The following is a 17458-nucleotide window of genomic DNA, read 5'->3' as shown; positions in this document are numbered from 1 at the left end:
ACCTAGCTGGCTTTCCAAAGGGAAGCTCACATCACTCTCCTGCCTTATTTGGGAAACCTTCACTCTGCAAGGCCTTGGCACAGCCTCAATAGCCAAGGAACCTTTTGCGGACCTGGAGTTTTGACAAAGATTGAGTGAGACAGGCCCTCAAATAATGAGCCCTTAGCCCTGGTGAGAAACAGAAATAAAGAGGGGAATGCACGCTACCACGGCACCGTGAAAACACCCTCACGGGACTGGATTCCTGGTTGGCAGGCGAGCCCTTCTCCAGGAAGACCACAAAAAAAACCCGTGCAGCCAGAGGCAGACCCACAAAGGCACGGGAAAAGTTTGCACATAAGATGCACGAACTCCCGCACTTCAGAGCCAAGCAGGACTACGTTCCGTTCCACCGCCACTCGTGGCGCGTCCGCACCCCGCAGGGAGGGAAGGAGGCGGTGCCGTCCACTGATTGGCCTATAGCCTCATACATATTCAAATTAGCCAGTCCATTTTGCTTTCCAGGCAGCGCCGAACTTCCATCTCCCCGCCCCGGCGCTCCATATGCAGCGAGATGACCCGCGGACTGGATCGGCTGCTGTTGCATAGTCAATCAGCTCCGCCCCTCCAGGGCGGCCTGAGGGAGTGGGAATAAAGTCAGATAGCGGATCTGGCAGCAAAAGGAAAACGAGGGGGGAAAATACTCACAAGAAAGTTTCCTGCTAACTTTGTAGCCGCAGCAGCAGCTATGCCCGTGCGGTGCGGTGCCTCGGGGCTAGGGGGGCTCGGATCGCCTTAGGAAGGGGAGGGAGGGGGAGAGACAAAAGTGTGGGGCTGGCCGGATTAAAGCAAAATAAAGAGCAGCACCCCTCCCCCTAAGCGAGAAGAACCCAGCAGAAGCGCGTGGGGTGGAGAAAACATCCCGGGGAGAGCTGACCGGAGGCAGTGAGCGAGGAGAGGAGGGAGGGGGAACAGAGAGACCGAGGCAGGCGGCAGAGTTTTGGGGAAAGATGAGCTTGTTGTCAGCCATAGACACCAGTGCTGCTTCTGTCTACCAGCCTGCCCAGCTCCTCAACTGGGTCTATCTGTCGCTGCAAGACACCCACCAGGCCAGCGCTTTTGATGCCTTCAGACCCGAGCCCTCTTCTTCCCAGCACCCCGATCTCAGCTACACCAAGAACAGCCCGGAGCTGGGCTCGTCCCTCAATTCCAGCTATCTGAACAGCTTCTTCCAGCTCCAGAGGAACGAGGTAGGTGCCTTTCTCCCCGTGCCTGCCGAGTGGGATCGCTAGGTTGTGTGCAATAGTTTCTCACACAGTCTGAGCTGAGCCAGGAGGGGGGACAGTATATCTGCTGCCAGAGGAGCCGAGCTGCAATCTGTGATCGCTTCGCAAAAGAATCGCAGAAAGTTCACTCTGAAATTTAGCCCCAACCGCCATGATGTTTGAGAAGTTCTCCCATTTTTCTAGAGTTGGATTCCTGCTATTTTAAACAAAAGCTGTCCGGACCAAAGGGAGCCTTTGCTTTTAATAGTTTTTGTAAAGTACAGGGGGAGTACTTAAGAGCTGGAGAAAGAGTTCCCTTCTTTTAAGTCCGTGAAAAATAATCAGTGCAGGTTATTTAACCAGTAATCCTGGTTTGTCTCTCCAATTTCGGATCTTGCCCTAAAGCTCTCAGTTTTGTTGGAAATGGCCTTTTAATTTTCCAACCAGTAAAAATGCAGCTTTAGCCTGTAACTTTCTGCTGTTGCTGATGTTACCAAGTCTGCGCAAATGAACCGTGCTCAGCATTGTGTTCAGATGGGAATGCAACCAAAGTTGTAACAAAGTTTATTTCACTTTCAGGTTCGGGGGGGGGGGGGGGAATTACCGTTTGCTTCTGTGAGGGAGGTATGGCCTATATTTAAATTATATATTTTTAAACCCCCTCCCCCCGGAGTGTGCTAGGCACACAACTTCTGTTGACAATCTGGTAAACGATTACACTGATATATTTGCATTGCTATCACGGAGCTGAACCAGATACGGTAGAACAACTAATAACGGGAGGGGGTGGGGGAGGAAGAGGGGAAGGGAAAGGACAACAAATACATTGTAACATTTTAAGTCAGTGAAATTACTGAAGTTCAAAACATCCCTCTCATGCTTAAAAATAGGACTGGAAATAAACTGGAAATACAGGGTAACATTGTCAGATACAGATCTTGTTTAAATAAATACCTTGCAGATGGTAGAACTGAAGCCGAACATTTTAATCAATAATGATGGGAGACTGAAAATTTTGGGATTGTTTACTTTAGAAAAGAGATGAAGGGATGTGATAAAAGTATATAAAATAATGGTCTACAGCAGAATCTTCTGTTCTCCCTGTCTCATACCACAAGAAAAAGGAAACAGTCAATGACGTTAAAAACTGATAAAGGAAAAATGTTGTGTGGGGAAGTATTTAAACTGTGGAACTCACTGACACATGGAATCCTGAAGGCCAAGAACTTAATATTTAAAAAGGGTTTGGCAATTTATACGAGTATCAAGAATATGGCAAAAATTGTGAAAGAGTTTCAGGTTTTAAGACCCTCTCTAATTACTAACGATCAGGATAACACCTAATGCGGTGTCATTCTTGCACTTTCACCTGATGCTGGCCACTGTAGAAGACAGGATACTGGAGTAGATGGACATTGAGTCCAATGCAGTATGGCAATTCTCGGGTAATGGAGTTTCAGAACATTCCTGAAGCCTATTTAAACTAAGGAACAGGTTAAAAGGAGCTCCCACTTTAAAGTAGAGGACTCTTTTTTTTATTTTGGCAGAGGAACCAAAGCTAAGGAATCTTCAATTAAAGTCAGTAGCCAGTTTTTGGCATAATTTTATTAATTGGTTACTAGTGATGTGATTAAGAACCACCACCAAGGAAACAAGTTTAAAAATCAGTCAGCTTCATTTAATAATGGAATGTTTTGCAGAAGCCCTGTAGTCCCAAATGGACAAGTCTGCTATTTTTCAAAGGACGTTATTCAACATTCAGAAGTTCCATGTCCAAATTTTTATTCAGTGTAATTCCTTTGAAAAGGTAAAAAATGCAGAATTCAAAAGCACATTATTCTGTTAGCAAAGTCAGCAGGCAGTGGGACTCAAACACAGAACTGCACACCTGTCAGTTCCAAGTTGACAGATATTGTCATTTTGCATTTGAGTTGCACACATTCTGGTTTCGAGACAGAGCTAAGAATCCAGAGTTTCAGTCTTCGTAGTCTTTCTCATTAGGGGGTTGATAACACTGTGCAGCTCAGCATTTGCTAATGTTAGAATCCATTCTGTTCAGAGTCAGGTGTTTTCCCCCTAATGTAAAACTAGCCAACAGTAATGTGTGGTTGCAACTAGGGAGGCTGGGAAATTGTGTCCCAGGAACAGAGCCCTTGGTGGAGATTTTTGGTCTTTCTAGGGTTCCCTCTTTCTGTTCCCACTGTACAATTTGTAACTAGGGATTCATCCTTCTTTCTATCAGAAACCTTACCCTCTGCCTTCTGGGAAATATTTCTCTCCAGTTCTTTCTCTACATCCAAAACCTATTCTCACCAACTCTACTTCAAGGCTCAGTCCCTAGGTTTACTAGGCCACTTCCAGATGGCTGCCTCTGTTGTATGTTGCAAACCACAACTTTATCAACCCCATCCTCACTAAGCACTCATGGTGAGTCTCACAGCTACATTTACCTATGCTACACGTCTGCTAAGGCCCCCACTCAGGTAGGGAGCATGCAGATGCAACTGTGTTTTACTACTTTCACTCTGGTAACCACTTCCTAAAGCGCTTCGTTCACATTAGCTGAGAATGCGAACACTGTACAAAGTCTGTAGGATTCAACATCCAGGTAACATGGAGCCATGATTCCATGAGGATACTTCATATTTATAGAGGATCAAGCTTGTTTGCAATTTTCACAAATGCATTCTTCTGTTTCTAGCTGCAATTGAGCAGAGCATGCGGTTGATCTGAGGCACTTTTTAAATTTCACATAAGTGTGTCTATTGTACTTGTTAATCAATAATTTGCACTTCTACAGCATCTTTCATTTAAGAATTGCCAAAGAATTTAGACATGCTGTAGCTCAAAAAAGCTCAAGTCGATACACTTCTCCACTCAGTCCAGAAGTTGGAAGCTTGAATGTTTCTTGGCAGGAGAGACCCCAAGAATGTCATATTCTTAATTCTTGAAATTCTAATGTCTGTTTTTGTCAACAGTTTCAAATGCCATTAAGTACATACTTAGTAGTTAGACTGTTTACAATTATTTTTGGGAGTAATGGTGCCGTATATTTCTTTTACATCAAGTGGGTTCGTGTGATGCCTTTGGAACACAAATAGCTTTCCAAAGTTAAACTGTTAACTGTTTTTAATATAGTGCTTACTTTGGTTGGCGTTTTTTCCTCCTCGTTTTGAATTGGCTTGGCTTAGCCTCGGGCTGAGCTGTGACAATGATTGACGCATAGCTTGTACACAATATTTGGAAAGTGACCTAATGAGAGGCCAAAATAGCAACAGATTGAGAAATGACAGGATCATAGGGAATATAATAAGCATGTGTACACCATGTTGTCGTGCAGCTGAAAAATTTTCAGAGATGGCTTGGAAAAGTAGACAGCTCATGAAAAGTTGCTATTATACAGGACTTGCAAGTCTGCATGGCAGTGCCTGTGTATGTGACTTGCATGCTGACCAAAGGAACTGGACAGAAAAAAATGTCAGCATCCACAAAGTACTTTTGCACTTAACCAAGATTTTTGTCCTCCAGACTTTTTTCCACTACGCTGGATGCCTTCTATATAAACATGATGAATACAGCTGTTTGGTGCCTAAAAGCTCCTTGTACCAACAAAAAGGCAACAATAAAGGTTTAAACAGTACATTGACAATGAATGTTTTGTTCCATCTGGGAGACTCATTTTACAAAACAGACCTGGTTTAAATAAAATTTTACTGGAGCATTTATTGCCCAAGATATGAAATAAAGGCATTTTGGAACACGACGATGCTATTGAACTCAACTTAACTTTCATTATAACCTCGTTCTTTGGAGCCAAGTATTTGAAGTTTGTTGTAGAGTTGCTTACAAGGGATTTAATGTATTTGAGAGTCAGCAAGGTAACGGTGTCAGTAAGTGGCATAATTGAGAAACCTAGGATAATGGTGTGGCAGATTGAATATGGAAAACAACATACAACTTTCAACAGGCTGCCTACCAGATTGGTACAGAATTTGGTCATGTAGTAATAGCCACCATTATGTAGGGACATGGGGTTTACATAACAAACTTGACTTATCAAGTTCAGTGTCCTAACTCCAGCAGAGGCCAATACCTATACTTGAGAGGAAGCACCATGTCTTTACGATACACCATCATGTCTTTACGATACACAACCATTTGTGCAGTGCTGTACACGGCACTGAGGAGAGGGGAATTCTTTCCAGTAGCCTTTGCAACAGCCCTGCTACATCTGGTCTATTTACTGTTATTTTAACATGCATAACTGCAAGTATTTACTGATTATAAAAGTGTAACTAGAGGATAATTTGATACCCTGTGACCTCCCAGATCAAACTTCTTACTGACAAGGAAGAACTAATTGGTAATGAGAAAACATGAGCTACACGAATTCACCATTGTAAGGAATGGATTCACCAATTTCGAAAGGCAATTTATTTGGGGGGAGGCAGAGGAATTAAGAAATCTAATGGATGTCCTGTGGGAAGTAGTACTAACACCTATTGTAATGAAAGAAGGCTAGATGGCTGAAGACCACCAGCCCATCCTCACATTAGTGAGGTTTCCAAGAGAAAAGGGCTAATGTAATGAAATTAACAGGTAATATTAAACTGGGAAATGTGAATGACAGTGAGGACAGAGACAATACAAAGGTACTTGAGGCCCTGTTTTGCTTAAAATCTCTCTATTTTTTTCTACCTAAATATCAACTTTACTTGCCTCAAATCAGCCTGTATGTGTCTAAACAGAGATTCAGGTGCCTAAGTGTGGCTAACAATATGAGCAGAAAGTAACAAAATGAAATTATCGTAAAATGTAAGTACATATACACCGTGAAAAGATACTCCCATGCACTGATATTCAGTGGGAGGAAGAAATATAGGCATGATGGGGACAGATCAGATGCAAACTGAAAATGTTACATGGCAACAAAACAAAAAAAGGCCTTTGTAATTTTGACTCCATACAGACAAGCTTTAATTACCTCAGGGAGTAGGAAATAGTCCTGTATATCTGTAGCTCACCTTAGATTGTAAAATCTTTGGGGCCATTGATTACATGTTTGTACAGTGCCTAGTACAGTGGGGCTTGGGCCTCTAGGCATTACTATAATACAGATAATAAACTGTAGCTAAAGTGTTACATTTGCTGTAGTTAGGTGGCTCTGAGCACCTCATTCATTACCAAACAACTGGCCAAAATGGAATGAGTGCAGATGATCAGAATGACTAATTATACTTTTAGTAAAGCAATGACTAGAAGGCTGGAGGAATATTACTGTATATTAATATGTGAAGGATGTAAATAGTAAGCATTGAGATAATTACTTAGGTGGTACACAGAAGAAAGTGGGATGAAATCAAAAGAGGCAAAATCAAGTCAAAATATCAAGAACAGCTTCCCCATAGTAAAATCTAAAAGCTGGTGGATTAGCCTTCGAAGGGAAGTGATGGGAGCCCCGTAGGTTGGGACTCTTGGAATTAAACTGGACTGTGCACTAGTGAAAACAGTGTAGGGACCTAACTTGTATTTGCAGGGAAATGGATCAGGTGACCTGTTATCCATCTCTCATTTCTAGGAATACCACACTGACTTCATACTTTGTGAAGAGAGATTTCCTTTTCTTCTAAACTTATTAATTTTGGGGGAGATGGTAAGAAAAGACTGATGAATCTTCACTACACTCTTTGTATCTTCTGAACATAGGAACTGCCATATGTGATCATATCACCGGTCCAGTAAGTTCAGTATCCTGTCACTGACAGCAGATGCCTCAGCTCAAGGTGCTAGAAACCCTTCAATAGGCAGTTCTCAGATAATCTGCCCCTAGGGCAAGTTTCCTCCTGATCCCCAATAGAAGTTAGCTTATGCCCTGCAGCCTGGGAGTTTATATCCCTTCCAGATCTCTTGTTTATTTAAAACGTATACTATTCTAAATCTGAATATCCTCATCATCCATACTAATGTATAATCCCTTAAATATTTCAAGTATCAGGGGGTAGCCGTGTTAGTCTGTATCTACAAAAACAACAAGGAGTCTGGTGGCACCTTAAAGACTAACAGATTTATTTGGGCATAAGCTTTCGTGAGTAAAAACCTTCGGATGCATCCGAAGAAGTGAGGTTTTTACTCACGAAAGCTTATGCCCAAATAAATCTGTTAGTCTTTAAGGTGCCACCAGACTCCTTGTTGTTTAAATATTTCAGTCAGATGTTTCCTAACATCTCTATTTCAGGGTAAATAAGTGCAGTTACTAGCCATCTTTTATTTAAGTGCTGTTGTGTGAAAAGTGAAGTGATAGCCACGGCCATTAAATTTAAAAAGGTTGTTTTCAGAACTGTAAAGGTTTGGTTTAAGATGACAAAAATAAGTATTTTTATTCATGCCAAATGCTTGTCATCCTTGAAGCAAATGCAAAAATTACCATTAGAGCAATGTCTTCAAGGCCCTAACCATAAAGTACCAAATTGACTTCTGTAGGGCTATTCATGCGAGTAACGATTACTTTCATAAATAAAGACAGCAGGACTATGCCTTGTGTTGGGCCATGGCAATAAGCCTCCTTGACTGCTCTTCTCTGGAGAGCTTTTCAATTTCAGTTATGCCCATAACCTGTCTGTTGAGCCAGGGTAATTTAGCTCTCCTCTATGGAAAAAGAAATTTAAACCGCTGTAAAAAAACCAAAACAAAACATGTTTTCACCTATTTCCTCTTTAATCAAATAGATTTGCTAGAATTTCCAGGGCAGTGTGTGTATGTGTGTGTATATATAAAATAATTGTGGATATATTATGTTTATAACTCCAGAGATATCAATAAGATTTGTAAAAAGAAGAACAGGAGTACTTGTGGCACCTTAGAGACTAACAAATTTATTAGAGCATAAGCTTTCGTGGACTACAGCCCACTTCTTCGGATGCATTTGTAATTTGTAATACATTAAAAAGGCATTTAACACTGAAACACAGTCTATAGACCAACATACTGTTAAACATACGAACAAAGGCCCATGTGCCCAAAATTAAACTTTAACAAAACATGCTGTAATGGTGGTGGTCTGTTTCTTATGCTTGATTAAATTTCCTCATTGTCATTTTTCTCACTCTTGTTCATGTAATTACTGGCACTTGTGAACTGCACACTTGACATGATAGGCAATAGCTCAACAATCTCCTGCCCTCTGACTCCTTTAAGAATAATAGGAGATGATTAACCATCATTTTTTTTTGTGTGAATTACAAGTAGCTTATGGCCATTTAAAGTATCAGTCAACTTTATTCTAGCTAATTTAAAAAAAAAAGTTAAAAATACTTTCATGTACACCCCTCCAGTCACCATCGCCTGCTATTTTCTATTTCTTCACACAAACAGGGGAATCTGACAACACAGGTGAAAGGGTGAACCTGACTAGACACACAAAGTATTGTCAAATAGACAAAGCAATCAAACTGGAACAAAATAACTTTGACTCTAACTATTCAATTCTATCATTTTTATCTGTTACTTGTAACAATAGGTAAAAAATTCCAGAGGGAAGCGAGATCGTTTTATGCTGACTGTGTCCCTTTAAATCTTTCCTTTCAGTAACCCTAGAAATACTGAATTCAGCCCCTCCAAAACTTTTGAGATTCCAAGAGACCAATCCCAATAATGTAATTGGGGCCCAGTGTAAAGTTTATTTTTAGATTTTCTTCATTAATTAATACTTGTGAAAGATTCCATTTTCCATGTGAAATCCTCTGTTTATTCACAGGCATTATGGGGAAGTAGCCAGGAGCAGTGCAAGCTTCCCCCCATTGCCCAGTCAGCATGCCCCAATACTCTTTAGGAGAGATTACCCTTAAGGGTGAGAAGATCAGATTTCATAATCTGTTCAGTGCTGAATATCTTCGTTGAGATTTTGAAGAAACTGCCAATTAGTGCTAAATGCAGTTGTAACTTCTGTGGTGTAATGTAACCTGAACAGGACTACAACCATTCTACTTATGCCACTGCATAGGGTTTTGGATGGTTAAGGATTTTGGTCATTACCAACTCAGAGCAGATTTAAAATAACAGTGTAGAGATAGAAGGCTCCATAGCCCCTTAACATTTGCTTTACTTCATATTCCTGTGTTGCTACTTATTTTTTGTTGTTGTTGTGTAGTCTCCTATGAGATGTACCATCCAGCTGTGTTAGAGGGAGGCAGTCAACTTCACTTACTCATTCAAGCTCTCTTTTTTTTTGTATGTCCTGATTTAAAAAAAAAATCCCTTAAGAGATTTATAAGGGGGTTTCTGTTTTCTGTTGATTTTCAGAAGGGTGGGGCAAAAGCCACAGCCCCAAACCTGCTCAGAACCATCTTACCTCGCCCCACTCTTCATAGGTCTGCTGCTGTCAGTTCAGTTTCAGTTTTGCTGCTGCTGTCCTGGTAAACACCATCTTGCATAATCTGGGAAAGAGCATGCATGCAAACACCCTAAGGAGCAGTACATCGGAGTCAGGTCATCATGCTACTGCATGAGACAAGAAGCACAAGTGACCAAATTACACATTATGGCACATGCCAAGTCTTTCTTATTCTTAAAGTAGTGCCAGGATTAACCAGCAGAGCAGTTTGGCTACTAAAGGGAAATCCTGCTTGTTTTACTCAGTGGAGTTATCCCACTGAAGACAATTGGATTCTTCATCTGAGTAAGGACAGCAGGACTCAGCCCTAAATTGGTCCCACTGATTTTGAAGTAGCTTCAGCTGCAAAAGCCTTTCCTCTGTTGCTCCTTTACCCTCCCCGTTTCTGAAACTAGTGCTGCTGAGTTAAGCAGTGCATATGCTTTTGCTTCGTTATCTAAGCAGTTAGTTTATTTACACTTGGGCATTTACATCATGGCAACAAAGGAGACATCCACACAGTATTCCATAGCCACTTAATATCACAACAAAGGATGAGCCACATTTGGAAAACTGGAAAGGGCAAGAGAGAGCAGAATTAATTGCAAAGTCTAATTCAGCTCCCAGGAGAATGATATGGAGCCAATAATTTATGGTTAAGTTCTTATTAATTAGTTTTTGAAAAGTCAGCAGCGGAGAAGAGCCCAGTTACATGTATTTTCATTCTGACTGGTGGAAAAATCATTGGCTAACTCAGGGGTCGGCAATCTTTCAGAAGTGGTGTGCCAAGTCTTCATTTATTCACTTTAATTTAAGGTTTCGCATGCTGATAATACATGTTAACGGTTTTTAGAAGGTCTCTCTCTATAAGTCTATATATAATATAACTAAACTACTGTTGTACGTAAAGTAAACAAGGTTTTCAAAATGTTTAAGAAGCTTCATTTAAAATTAAATTAAAATGCTGATCTTAAGCTGCCGGCCTGCTCAGCTCACTGCCAGCCTGGGATTCCATTCACCTAGGCCGGCAGCGGGCTGAGCGGGGCCTGTGGCCGGAACCCCGGTTGGCAAGGGGCCGGCAGCCAGAACCCCAGGTTGGCAGCGGGCTGAGCAGGGCCGGCAGCTGGGACCCCAGCTGACAAGGGGCTGGCAGCCAGAACCCCAGGCCAACAGTGGGCTGAGCGGGGCTGGGATCCCAGACCGGCGGCGGGCTGAGCGGGGCCAGCACCCCAGACCGGCAGCGGGCCAAGCGGCTCAGCCCGCTGCCGGTCTGGGGTTCTGTCCGCTGGCTCCTGCCAGCCAGAGTCCCGGCTGCCGGCCCCGCTCAGCCCGCTGCCGGTCTGGGGTGCTGGCTGCCGGCCCCTTGCCAGCTGGGGTCCCAGGTGCTGGCCCCGCTCAGCCCGCTGCCAACCTGGTGCTCAGGGTGGGGAATGGGGGGTGCAAGAGTCAGGGCATGGGATGTGGGGGGGGCTGGGTATGTGTGGGGAGTGCAGGAGTCAGGGCAGGGGTGTGTGGGGAGTGCAGGAGTCGGCAGGAGGGTTTGGAGGGGCTGGGTATGTATGGAGGGTGCAGGAGTCAGGGCAGAGGGCATGGGGTGTGAGGGGGCTGGGTATGTGTGGAGGGTGCAGGAATCAGGGCAGAGGGCATGGGGTGTGAGGGGGCTGGGTATGTGTGGAGGGTGCAGGAATCAGGGATGGGGTCGTGGGGGGCATACAGGGGGCTGGGGTGCAAGGGGGGTGCAGAGGTCAGGGCAGAGGGCTGGGGAGGTGGGCTAGGATCAGGGGGGTGCTCCCTGCCCCCTGAGTGGCTCACGGCAGGGGGCTGGAGGGATACGCCCCGCTCCTACCCCCTTTCCCCCGGCCTCTTCTCTGCCTCCTTACTGGTCTGAACAGTGAGGGCACTGGGGCTGCTCTTCTCTCCTCCCTCACAAGGGCCATTGGCGGCAGGGAGGGAGAGGAGGCGGGGCTCGCACAGCATGCTGGGGGAAGAGGCGGGGGAGGGGGAAGCTTGGCTGCCAGCGGAGCCTGCCATACAGGAGCGGCCAGCAAGAGCAAGCTTGCTTCTGTCCCCTGTCCCCACCAGAGAGAGCGGTAGGCGGGTGGCGGAGAAGAGCGTGCTGGGTCGGGCTAGGATTCGGCAGCGGGCTGAGCGGGACCCCGGCAGGCAGCAGCGTACCATTAAAAATCAGCTCGCGTGCCGTCTTTGGCACGTGTGCCATAGGTTGCCGACCCCTGGGCTAACTCATATAAACAATTTGGAATTTTACATTCCCAGAAACCCCTCATTGATGCAGCCTTAGCACTCATTTTCTGTCCCAACCCAGACTCCCCAAGATAAACCTCATAAGATTTTTTAGTTAGGTTTTTCACACAGAATATGTAACAGCATTTATCTTACCTTTCATTCCAAAGGACCTAAACAAGCTGTTATTGTAGCTAAGTACCATGGAGTGATCTTTCATTCATTCTTCCTATGTAGATCCTTATGGGGTGGAACAGTCCACAGGAAAACCACTCAGCTGTTTAGAACAGCAAGCAAAAAACAAGTTTGCTGATGAAATAGCACGGATAATTTGGGTAGGCAGGTAGGAATTTGACCAGGACACTTGTTAACATGCCTGTTCTTGTGGAAAGTAACATGGATCTTAAATTCTCAAAACCAGATATAAAACCAAGGTCCTATCTCTTCCAAGATATGAAAACTTCTCCCCTGTTATTGTAAATGTTGGGGTGTGGGGAGATGAATGAAGGGAGGGGTAAGCATGGGTAATATGCAGCAACTATCAGTAGTTGTACTGGTCCTCAGGAAGGAAAATGGACTTCAGAAAATCACCATGTTGTCTCTGCTTACTAGGCCAGGAATAGTGCTAAAAAAAAGTTTTCTGGTTCAAAGTTTCTGGGCAGTGAAGCAGAGAGGACACTTGATTTAACACAAGTACAATGATGTTGGATACTTCCTTAAAACTGCTGGGTAGTTCCACAAGACACAAGAGTTAGTATTTGCACTTCCCTCTTTATGTGAAATCTGAGAAGCAATTTGATGCTCATTTTGCCACACTCAGGCAGTTTTAAGAGGACCCACAATGAAATGCTTACATTAGGCAGAGAATATTAGGCTTTGCTCCTTTGACATTATGTGAAGGAAACTTTATTCAGCCATTGTAGCTCCTCTTGAACCTGAAAGTATTTTGAAGTTTTGCAAAACTATTGAGATTCAAAAAATCTAGAAAGATAGGATTTCACTAAATCTGATATGACTGAAGCAGATAATGTTTCATTAGTGGCATGAGTTAGATAATGCTTTGACATGTGAAGTCAGTCTAATCTTTCATATGATACAAAATATTGATATCTACTTACAGTGGAACCTAATAAAGATTCACCTGGGGAAGATAAGATGAGGTACAGAACTAAGAGTTTGTGCATTTTTATTTTTAATGCCCTAACCTATTAGGTCTGGAAGCAGATGTTTTATACTCTTGGGAATTCAAGATGCTCAGCTTTCCAAGGATATGACAGTTGGAAAGCCTTAGTCGCTTGTGAGATATCACACTTTAAAACTGTCACCGGTGTATCATGGACTTTTTGTCACTGGTTAAGTCTGAATATGTATTAATAAGTCCCAGATTTAGAACCAGAGAAATTTGAAATCCCTGCATCTTGTAGATGTCTCACTCTGCAGCTCTTCAGGTCCCACTGAACAGTTGAAACTTACTGCATGCTTGTTACAACTAAGGAATTATGTTCTGCATTTCTTGAAATGGACCGTGAGTGAACTAAAAGCATTCTGCATGGCTCACAAAAGCGCTGCAGTCTCTTTGACTCCTGCAGCCTATTTTGAGGACTGCTTCAGCCTTGTAGCAGCTGCATAATGCTGCTTTAGTCATTGCATGACCACCTACATCCATTACCTTCAAAGGGCAAGAATCTGTGGTTCTGCCCCATCTGACAACCACATAACAGAGCAACATCTTAAGAGGATGTAGAGGCTGGTTCTTCTATCTCAGCGACCTGCCTGCCAGCCAAGTATTTTAGAGAGGCTACATGGTTCAGAGAAGGCTTTCCCCCAAGCTAGCAGCTCCAACCCCTCAAACTCTCAGATGGGTGGGTGTGTTTGCAGGGGGAGTCCACATTTTTTCAGGTTAGATCAACTGCTAGACAACCAGGGTACATGTCTCAGAGCCATGGACACCTTGGGCTGGATAGACCCAAAGCAGCAAAAGTTACTCTGTAGTTATCAGAAAGTTATTTTATTGACTGCATCTTAAATTGTGGGAAGCCAAGAAACTAAATGAAAGCTTAAACAAAAAACTTTCATCCACTCTTCCTCCCCCGGCACCCCTGAAAATTAATTTCCATTTAATAGGACAGACTTCATCCCTCCAACAGATAAGGAAAAAAGCCTAGATTTAAAAAATCTTTAAAACCGACTTGAAAAGGAGACTGCTTCTTTATTAACGTGTGAATTAAGTGTTTGAGAGAATTCATACGGTAAAGGGCTAGCTAACTTGGACTAAAACTATGCATAACTGGAGTTACCAAATTACAATTCCAGCCTACAGCTTCGTAAACAGTTCTCTTTCTATTTGTGTTAATACAACATTTATCTTACTCAAGAACTGGCATTAAACCCCAAACATATTGTGAAGCTCAATCTGGCCGGACGATTTATTGTTTTCTACCGCTGACAGTGACCTGAGGTTTGTCTCTCAAACTTTGGCAGCCGTTGTACAGGTTGCCGTGCCAAGAAGGCATTATTAAATTGAAAGAATATAAACAAAACTGTCTCAGATTTATGGGTTAAATTGAACCGTAGCAAAATGTTTAACCATCAGATAACTGCACAGGAGGTAAATGCCTTCTTTAGTGTGTCTTAAACAGGAATTATTTTTCTTGCATTTAGAGTGTCAGAAGATCCACCAAACAAAAGGAAACCTGACCCTTGTTTTTTTCAGACTATAGGTCAAACTGAGACAAACTCTCCTGCAGGAAGCAGAGACGTTAACAGAATGTGACCATGGGTATTAAAGTGCAGAAATCAGAATATGTCCATCCGCTCCCCATATCGCTTTTTAACCTCACATCTTTGAACAACCTGCCTTGACGCCCATAAAACTCTGTGCTTATTTTTAACAGAGTAAGGAGGCACTTTTGAATCAAGCTGTTGGCCAGAGGTCTAATATGTTGCAATCCCTCTCCCCGCCGCAAAAGGTCAGGAAGATTAGTAGTCTGTAACTTGGGGAGATTCAGCTGCACGCAGTCCAGAGACAGAAGGAATGAAAGCTCCTGTGAGGATGGGTAGCAGTAATTTGCAGTGTGAATGGTCTCCCTTGTCCCTAATATAGTGCTCATGTGTTAGAGCATCTCTTCAGTATAAGTGGGCAGTTGTTTAACATTCAGAAGATGAAAAGGCTCCCTGCAGAGCTTGGTACAAGAATTAGAAAGCTCCTCCAAGACTGTATGTCTGACCAGTGGAAATCTTTATAGTTGCCTTCTCATCCCTTACTCCCACCCTGAGGGCTTTTCCCGGGGTCACTGCTACACTGTAATGGTATTTCACTGACAGTGAAGGGAGCAGGAGCAGACCTTTAGGTAGCAAGGGGCAGGGGAAGCTACTTGGACTTGTGAGTCATTCTGAGTACAACAAAATTTGTCAGAAAAGCCCCATGAAGTTTGTGGCCTACTAGGCTGTGCATTTCAGTAGACAGTCTGGGGCTTCTTCCCCCGACCTCCCCAGCTGTTCTCTAGCCATTGGCACAGATTTAGGGGAGTTGCGTGATGAAATCTCATGCAACTCTTTGCATGCCTGTTCACAGGACGCACAGAAGTGACCAGTCTCAGGTAGAATTTTTAGCTAATCCTCGCTAAACCAAGAATATCACCCTCTCTGATTTACAGATGAGGAAACTGAGGCAGAGAGGGATTGGGTGGCTTCCCTAAGGTTGCACAGTGAATTATCAGCAAATATGAGACTAACTTCCATGCCCTTGCTCCGTGCACTAGGCTATACTACCCCTCTAGCTCCAGATCTCTGTGTCTGAAAGCCCCATCCCACTAGAGAATTCTTACAATTCCTCTCCTCAAGAAAGGCATATCTAATTATACAGTGGTCTAGAATTCCTTTCCCCTCAAGCTGAGAGGCTAAGGGAAGGAACAGCTGTCATAGTTTGGGGTCAGACACTGGTGCACCATGTTTGATAAAATAAGCATCCGCCAGAATCTGAAGGTAGACAAGGCTTCCTCCTTTCACCCAGTTAAATTCACATCCTTATTCACTTCTGCATTTCAGAATTCTGGAAGAGAGAAACTATGGGAAAGGCTATTGTCACAAGAGGCACAGCTCACTAAAGAGGTCCAGATCCAGATATTTAGGTGCTTCTCTGAATCCAGACCTGCCAGCTTTCTGATAGACACCCCTTGGGATTTACAATTCTTATGCAAAACTGTTTGCCTGAAAAGGACCTAATATATCATTTAGCAAGGATTTTTAATACCAGCACCCCAGAATTAGAGCAAAGACAGGCGTTTACACTTTACTCTCCCTCTCCCCCACCAAGGCAGCTGGAGCAAGATGTAAAGAGTACTCATCCTTCCCTGTGTCAAGGTGAAGGCTCATTTGGGGTTTAGAATTGTTCATTCAACGATGGTTCCCCTCCCCGACCTGACTCCTGTATTCATACTGACTATTTAAACTAAATGTTAGCTACAAACGTTTCTGGAGGTAACAGACCACCGGTGCATACTTTTTTAAAGGGACACCAGCACTTTGTTTTAATGCTGTGTACATCTTGGTTTTGCATGTAGAGCTTGTCAGGGATTAGGAAATGGAAATCATACCTAGTGATCAGAGCAGAAGTCGGGGGCAGATACCAGAGACAAGGGTCAGAACCAAAGTCAGGAATCCGAGGTGAGGGTCAGAGCTGGTATCAGGAATCAGATCCCGGGGTCAGAACTGGAGTCAGAGCCAGGTTACCTGGAGTATGTGAAAACAAGAGCAGGGCTGGGAACAAACAAGCACAGACACCATCAGAGCCTTAGGGGAATGTTTTGAGTAGCCAATGCCTTGTTCCTGCTGCTGGTCTTAAGAGCAGGTCTGCTGATTCCCTCAGCTAATCAGGCAGTTTGGCCAATCAGGTATCTCAGTTGGGGTCCAGCTGTTCTCATTAGAGCACCTGGACATTAAGCTAGCAAGTAAGCAGGCTAGCTGTGGTTCCTTATTCCTGACAGAGCTTGATTTCTGTCTCATCGCATTTTCATACTTATCAAACTGATCATGCAAGGTGTGGGAGGTAGGACAGACAGCTTAACGGGACAAATTGAATGTTGGTGTAACCCCACAGTTGTCACAGAGTCAGGCCAGGAATGAAGTTGTCCTCGTCTTATTTTGATAGCTTTGTTTCTGTTGCTTAGATGCACAAGCAACAATCACATATAAGTTTAATCATGTTAAGTTATGAAGAGTGGGGTTTTTTGTGGCCACTGATTCAGGGACAGGAAATCCCTCAGTGGTTAATTGACCCGCACAGAATTATTCCAAATAGAATTCCTGAAATTATGTTCATTACATTACAGCCAGAGAAAAATGCCATCCTGAAATATACTTGAGAGTGATTGATATAGCCAGAGCCAGCAGCCAAAGAGAAACTGTGCAACTCCTTTAAAATGTCTCCCCTGGCTTTCTTTGTAAAGGGATTTCAGACCTACAGTGAAGAGCCACATAAGAGATGGATATTTTTATGGATAATTATTAGTGAATTACCTCAATACATCTTGAAATCACAGTACTTCCAGGAGTGGCCCAGTGATTTAGGGGTAATTCTTCAAGAATCTGGTCACTCCTTGAAGCC

The 17458-nt window shown here is 43.4% G+C and overlaps 1 protein-coding gene across 4 annotated transcripts in view; it reads left to right on the top strand.

Moving 5' to 3' along the window:
• The first annotated feature begins 541 nt into the window (after nucleotides 1–541).
• Nucleotides 542–17458, top strand: part of ZCCHC24 (zinc finger CCHC-type containing 24) — a 157578-nt gene continuing 140661 nt past the window's right edge. For 3 of the 4 annotated variants that reach the window (XM_042856156.2, XM_065553384.1, XM_065553383.1), the window contains exon 1: nucleotides 554–1229. In XM_042856156.2, coding sequence (XP_042712090.1) covers nucleotides 990–1229 — 240 coding nt within the window. In that variant the 5' untranslated portion in view covers nucleotides 554–989. Of the gene's footprint in view, nucleotides 1230–17458 lie in introns of all 4 variants that reach the window. The other variant, XM_005300593.5, reaches the window with a different exon arrangement.

The sequence above is a fragment of the Chrysemys picta genome, chromosome 7 (assembly GCF_011386835.1).
Source record: "Chrysemys picta bellii isolate R12L10 chromosome 7, ASM1138683v2, whole genome shotgun sequence".
In the NCBI taxonomy this organism is placed as follows: Eukaryota; Metazoa; Chordata; order Testudines; family Emydidae; genus Chrysemys; species Chrysemys picta.
The sequence above is the reverse complement of the archived record's forward strand: the minus strand, read 5'-3'. Positions and strand labels throughout refer to the sequence as shown.